The 7,466-nt window shown below is 44.0% G+C and overlaps 1 protein-coding gene across 1 annotated transcript in view; it reads left to right on the top strand.

Annotated features, from left to right (window-relative positions):
• The first annotated feature begins 2,217 nt into the window (after positions 1–2,217).
• Positions 2,218–7,466, top strand: part of C14H17orf78 (chromosome 14 C17orf78 homolog) — a 10,751-nt gene continuing 5,502 nt past the window's right edge. The window contains 5 exon segments of the mRNA XM_024127794.1: positions 2,218–2,275; positions 3,252–3,297; positions 4,395–4,555; positions 4,711–4,860; positions 4,863–4,955. Of these exon segments, the coding sequence (XP_023983562.1) occupies positions 2,218–2,275; positions 3,252–3,297; positions 4,395–4,555; positions 4,711–4,860; positions 4,863–4,955 (508 nt within the window).

Genomic DNA, 7,466 nt, shown 5'->3' with positions numbered 1-7,466 from the left:
GAGGATGCCACATGTCGCGGAGCAGCTGGGCCCGTGCGCCACAACTACTGAGCCTGCACTCTAGAGCCTGTGAACCACAACTACTGAGCCCGCGTGCTACAACCGCTGGGGCCCACACGTCTGGAGCCCGTGCTCTGCAACTAGAGAAGCCACCACAATGAGAAGCCCGCGCACCGCAACGAGGGGTGGCCCACGCTCGCAGCAGCTGGGGAAAGCCCGCACACAGCAGCGAAGACCCAATGCAGCCAAAAAAAAAAAAAAAAATTTTGAGGCACTGATGTTCCCTCTACTCGGCTGGCTTCACTTCTATCCTCTGTTCCATAACCAAATGTCTTTCAAAGATGATCTACACTTCTTCACCTCCAATTCCCTCTCAGCCGCCTCCTACTTCCACCATGCCGCTGGAACTGCTCTTACAGAATTGTCAAATCCGGTGGACAGTTTGTCCAGTGGACAAATCCATTCCTTCCTTGAAATACCCTCCTTTCTTGGCTTCTAGAACACCCACTCTCCTGGTTTTCTTAGCTCAGATGCCGCCTCCTGAGAGGAGTCTTCCCTGACCACCCTACTTAAAGTGGCCTCTGGGAATTCCCTGGTAGTTCAGTGGTTAGTCCACGCTTTCACTGCCGAGGGCCCGGGTTCAATCCCTGGTTGGGGAACTAAGATCCTGCAAACTGCCAAAATAATAATAATAATAATTAATAAAGTGGCCTCTGTCATTCCTCCTTCACCTCATCACCCTGTTTGTTGCTTCATGATGATTGTCACAATCTTTAATTATCTTGTATGTGTATTTGTATATTATTTATTGTTATCCCTCTGCACTATTTTATTTTCAACCATGTTTATTGTCTGCTTCCCATTGTTTCACATGAACTCACACTTGGCCTTGCTCACTGCTAGAACAGTGTCTGGCACACAGTAGGTGCATAATAAAGACTTGTGGAAGGAAGGAATGAAAGGCACTGTGGCTGCATGTTCAGCAGTTCCTCCCCTCCGTCCACATTTCAGGAAACATGTCCTTCAGTGACACCTCTGTCCTTTCTGTTTTCCCAAGATTTCCCTTCATGCTCAATTTAGCCAGATTTCAACCTGAATTAAAATGTCAGGAAACAGGGTAGTATTTAAATTATGCTTTGACTCAGACCTCATGAAATCCCTTATGGAAAGTCCTTTGAATCAAGCTCCCTTTACATCATTATCAGAGCGTCAGCCTCTAGAACCTTCTTACCCATAATCAAACCTATAATGGCTCCAATGGAGTAAGTACACTCACAGTGGGTAAAGAGACTTCAGAGGGTCTGAGTAGATCTTCATTATTGCTATGATCCCCCTAGCTATGCTATCACAAAGTCTACAATTTTAGAAAAATCTAAAGGATACAATTTTAGAAAAATCTTCTACAACAATTACCTGTGTAGGAAAGCCTTCCCAAACTGCAGGCAGTACCACTCACCTAGTGTACTTAGCTCTTCCTCACCTCTCAGCCCAGCAGTCATAGGAATGTGGTCCACCTACACTCACTTCACTATTCGGGAGTGTGAAAATGTGCAAAACTAGACAGGTATGTCTGTACTAAGGTAAGTTTATATGTATAACTGTGAAAGAATTCTAGAGATCACCGGGTTGGAACGCTCCATTTACAGAGGGGAAAACTGCGATCCATAGAAGCCAAGAAACTTTTCTCACTGTGCCACACTTAACCACATGGGCTGAACTGGAACCCAGTTCCGTTGATTCCTAGTCCAGTGCCCTCGCCAGTGTAACTCACTGACTCACTCAGTCCTAGTTTCCTGCTCTATTCTAGAAATCACTTTCCTTAACAGAAATCTCTCCATCTCTTTATGTCGGTGTGTGAATAGCCGTGCCTGTGTCAGTGAGCATGTATGCGAATGTCTACGTGTCTCTCTGCGAGTATTTGTAAAGCATATCACTGGGTGTTTATGCCCTTTCTCCCGGGGAAAGCTCTAGGTAATTACAGCTCCTTATGTCGGCACCAGCAGTGAAATTAGGTGAAGATCTTCTGAATCAATCATTAACAAACAAACTTGGTCCTCTCTCCCGTCAGGAAATGTGGCAAAATAATTAGGGTGGAACCAGACTCTCCCAGGGTCAAACCTGGTTCCAGGCAGTGAAAGAATTTAGAGACAAGGCTATAAGTGGCTGTGACAGACCAGCAGCATACTGTCTCTGCAAGGAGAATGTGCCCAAGCTAACATGGATACCATCTTGGTTTTCAGCCCCATCATTACATCCTATGATGCTAACAAGAAAGGTAAGTACTTCTCTAGCCTAGCATTCTGGGAAATCCAAAGAGAAGCCTAGAAAGTGTTTGGGGGTCTATTCTGCCAGATAGAGATACAGCCAATACTCAGCTGATGATGCTTTCCCCATGTTATTCAACCCAGAGAGATAGCTGTTTCATGGTGAGAAGTCTTCAGAGAGTGTGATGCATTCTTCCATTTTGTTCATGTAACTAACATCAAAATTCCTTTCACTGTGAGATGGCTTTCTTTCCTGGAAAGTACTGTCAGAGTTTCAGTATTGTCAGCACCTTAGACTCCTAAATTCATAACCCTTCATAAGATGTTGTCTTCCTTTTTTAAGGCATTACATCCAAATAGATGGGGATGCTCTTGGGTGGGAAGAGCTGAGAAAGGGTGTGAGAGTGGAATGGCACCGCTTGCTGCTCTTTGATAACTGTTTATTTAAGACATGATTTTTCAAAGTGTCCTAAACAGTTCATCTCTAAAATTAGCTGACCAAAGTTAAGGCCAAACAGCATAAGGTGCAGCAGTAACAAATTTAACAAATGAAGAAAACTCACAACACCCTGTGAGTTATGTGCCAAAAAGCATAAATAACTATAACCTATCATTCTATAGGAACCTGGAGAGATATCTGGTCCAACGATATTAAAATTTCAAAAGTTTTAATACAAGAAGGTAGATAAAACAGGAAGGAGAAGAGATAATAGGCAGTGCTTGAAGGAATGGGTTGGTTAGTCTTTCATTAACTTAGTTAACTCTTTTACCTTCTTTTTCCCTAAGGATAATAGACTGGTATCCAGTTTTCTTTATACTAGGCTAACTCCCACTTGCATAAATCTTGAAGTCCTTTTGAGGGAATGTCTGATCTCCCCAAGTGCAAGTTTTATGAGAAGGAACTGCATTCTTCTGTATCTCCCTCTCCAGTGCCCAGAATTCTCAAGAAGAAGTACCCAGTCAACCCTGACCTTTTTTTTCCCCCAGAACTCAGAGACAGCAGCTGCCAAGTGGAACTGCTGCCTCTCAAAGGGCTATGCTAATGCGAGGTAGGGAATGGGCCCTTGAAAAATCGTTTTGCCATTCCTGAACATTTTTACCTTTAAAAGATGCTTGTCTCCCCCAGTCCGAGCCCAGATCTCAAATATCCTGTTTAAAAGCTATGTATTCCCCTGAGAGGCTTTCTGGAAACCCATTTTTATCTTTTATTTTTTTTAAATTAATTTATTTATTTGGTTGCACCAGGTCTTAGTTGTGGCAGGTGGGCTCCTTAGTTACGGCTCACAGGCTCCTTGGTTGTGGCATGTGAACTCTTAGTTGTGTCATGCATGTGGGATCTAGTTCCCTGACCAGGGATCAAACCCGGGCCCCCTGCATTGGGAGCACGGAGTCTTATCCACTACGCCACCAGGGAAGTCCCTGGAAACCCATTTTTAAATGAACTGCTATTGACTCACAGACTTAGAGAATGAACTTACGGTTACCAGGGGGGAAGGGTGTGTGGGGGTGGGGTGGGGGAGGGATAGTTAGGGAGTTTGGGGCTGACATGTACACACTGCTAGATTTAAAATGGATAACCAGGCTTCCCTGGTGGCGCAGTGGTTAAGAATCCGCCTACCAATGCAGGGGACACGGGTTCGAGCCCTGGTCCAGGAAGATCCCACATGCCACAGAGCAACTCAGCCCGTGCACCACAACTACTGAGCCTGCACTCTAGAGCCCGCGAGCCACAACTACTGAGCCCGCGTGCTTCAACTACTGAAGAGCCCATGCTCCACAACAAGAGAAGCCAAAGCCACGACAATGAGAAGCCCTCACCCTGCAACGAACAGTAGCCCCCACTCGATGCAACTAGAGAAAGCCCGCATGCAGCAGCAAAGACCCAATACAGCCAAAAATAAATAAAATAATAAATTGATTAATTGAAACAAAAAGTTCTTCAAAAAAAAAAAAAGAATGGATAACCAAAAGGACCTACTGTATAGCACAGGGAACTCTGCTCAGTATTCTGTAACAATCTAATTGGGAAAAGAATTTGAAAAAGAATAGATACATGTAACAAAAAATAAATTAAAAATAAAATGTTCACTTATACAATATAAATAAATTAATTAACTGTTGTTACCTAAGCCATGGCTGCAAAAATCAAAGAGACGGGGTGAGGAAAGAGAAGGAGGAGGCACTCAAGCGGCTCTGCGTTAGAAAGAACAACCTCGGAGCATCTCTCTGGGCTCCATTTACTGCAGTCACCGATCTTCATGGGACCCACGGCGGGAAGGGGGAACAGCAGGGCTTGTATATTTAGTACCATAGATACATGCTGAGGAAGAACTGAAGAAAAAAGAGAAGAAAGTACAGCAGTGGGCCATGAACGGAAGTGGGTTGGCTGGGCACCATTCAGATTAAGAACTGGCTTCATTATCCTATCTGGCTTTTCTCTTTCCAGAAGCTCAGACAGAAGCCAAATGGCCCACATTCATCCTAAATTAGACTGTGGCTACCTTGCAGTGTCTTGGTTCTAGGAGCAAAGTGAAAGTCAACCTTGTGTATTTGGAAAAAAGGCGAAAGGTCAAGCACACTCTGAAGAACCTGAGAGTCATGCTGTTCCCTGCAGAAACAGTACTGCCCCCCCAAGCTGTCACCTAACCCTCACATCCAAGGTTCAGATTGGATCCCTTGTGACAGGCAAAGGTGAGATTGGAAAATGAGATGGACGTAGGCACTGCCTTCTGGCTGACGTCCTTGGAAGCAGGTAGAGCTTAATAGCAGCTAAAGCCTCAAGGAAATGGATTAGCCTCTCTCTCTTTAGGCAAATCTGTGTAAATTTTTAAAATGTCATTTTAGTGCATGGATTAGGCTCTTTGGAGTTTGATTAGTATGAACTGATTCCTATGGTCTGTTTACCCCAGGAGAAACTGTGGGATACAAGAGAAATAACATCAAACAAGTGTTTATTTCTCCAATGCTCAGTTTCCATAGCTACAAATGAGAGATTTGACAAGATGATCTAACTTCTGGATATGTAAGCCCAACAGCAATATGTAAGGCCTCTCAAATAGCCCTTTCAACCTGCTAGTATTATTACAGAATAATCTCTAAAGGAGATTTCCACTTAAATATAATGTACCTAATGTTCCCTATTTAAAATGAATTATTTTGTAATAAAGCATCATCTCCTAAATTATCCATTTCATAACTTTGCATTTTTTGTAGATCTCCTTAAAGTGGGGGAATCCTTGTTCAAATATTCTTAGCCAAAGAAAAGCTAATATTGCAATTCCATCAGCACTGGGAATAGACTGTTTGTATTTACAAACTTTTTCCACCTTAATACTCAGTTACCTAGCAGATGAGACCTAAGAGATGAGCTGCCAACAGGGATGGACATTAATTTAGAAGCTGGGCAGAACTGGAACTACACTGACGGATGAAAAGCCTATTAAGTAGATTTTGAAACAGTGGCTCCCAGGAGGTGGCAAGACATGCCACACTGAAATCCCATTATCCCTGTGGCTAGAGGGCACAGTTCTTCTATGCAGAGACACGATCTCTAGGTTTTGCCTCCTCTTTCAATCATAATATCACTCAGTTTGCAAAGTGTTTTTCACACCTGCTTTCTCATTTTTGTTTCCGATCTTCACATCACTCCTGTGAAATAGGTAGACCAAGAATTATTTGATTATAACCATCCTGCAGATAAGGAAACCAAAACTCAGAGAACTTATATGTTACTTTTCCAAAGTGAGATTTATTTATCTTCATCTCATCTGACCCAGAAACACAGATGCTGTCACTTCAGAGAACTGATTGGCACTATGCTGAAAAAAAATTCCACATAATTCTCTTGTTTTTCCTCTTGAGCCTGTTGGCTCTTTGTCTCTGCTTATCTTCGCCAACACTGTCTTCCTGATTAAACAAATCAAGGACTACTTCCCCTATAATTTGTGTACAGTACCTGGTACTGTGCCCACTGGCCTCTGAAGTAAAGAACTGTCATTTTCACACAGACTTAAGACCTGGGAAAATAATTCAGAAAAGTCAAGTGGGACGTACAGATCTCAATTTAATAAGCAATGACATGAGGCCATTAAAAATAGAATAGGAACCACTGTTGGAACTGGATTAGATCAATTTTGGAGGCACATGAAGGTGGTTCCAGACCACAGCCAGCATCCATCCGCACCCCATCTTTTCCACAGCTGTTTGAGTCACCGTCATCTCTCATTTGGATTCTGCAGGAGCCTCCTAACAGGTTACTCTGCTTCTTCCAGGCCCCGCCTACAGTCTGTTTCCAACTCAGCAGCCCACTGATCCTTTAAAAACAAAGCCATCCGGTCACTTCTCTGCACAAAAACTTGCAATGGATGCCCACTTCAAGCAGAACAAAACCCAAAGTCCTTAAACTGGCCTACAAGGCCCTAAGTGATATGGACACACTTCCTTCAGAAACTCCCTCATCTCCTATGACTGTCGCCTTGCTCACTCCACTGCAATCTCTCTGGCCTCTGTGCTCTTCCTCTAAAACTAAAACATGCCAGACACACTCTGCCCCAGGGCTTTTACACTAACTGTCCCCTCTGCCTAGTTCCTCAGCATCTGCTTGGCTAATCCCCTCACCTCCTTCAAGTCTCAGCTCAATTCTCATCTTCTCAATGAAACCAGCCTCTCCTGTAGGTCACCCAACCACTGCCCACCCGCACCCCTCAGACTGCTCCCTTACCTTTCTCTACTTTCTTTTCGCAGCACTTATCCCCTTCTAACAAACCATAAAACTTACTGTACTTATTGTCTGCTTCCCCCCGTCCCCCCTCAGCCCTCCTTCCCCCTTGCTTGTTCCCATGGTAGAATGTACCCAGCTGATATATCCAAAGTACGGAAGCAGTCCCTGGCACATACTAGATATTCATTTTTAAATATTTGCTGAAAGAATGTAATTGAGGGGTACATGAAGCTGGGAGGTCTCCCCTTCTTCCAGCTCCCCCTTTCCCCAAACCTCTCTCAAAGTCGTTGACTTAGACTCCAATAGACAGACCTGCCGCAGTTGTTAAGGCAAATTATGCTACTTCATGTTCTTCCTTGGACTTTGGAGCCATCTTTTTTTTTTTTTTTTTTTTTTTTTTTCGGGACGTGGGGCCCTCACTGTTTTGGGCTCTCCCGTTGCGGAGCACAGGCTCCGGACGCGCAGGCTCAGCGGCTATGGCT

The sequence above is a fragment of the Physeter macrocephalus genome, chromosome 14 (genome assembly GCF_002837175.3).
Source record: "Physeter macrocephalus isolate SW-GA chromosome 14, ASM283717v5, whole genome shotgun sequence".
NCBI lineage: Eukaryota > Metazoa > Chordata > Mammalia > Artiodactyla > Physeteridae > Physeter > Physeter macrocephalus.
The sequence above is the reverse complement of the archived record's forward strand: the minus strand, read 5'-3'. Positions and strand labels throughout refer to the sequence as shown.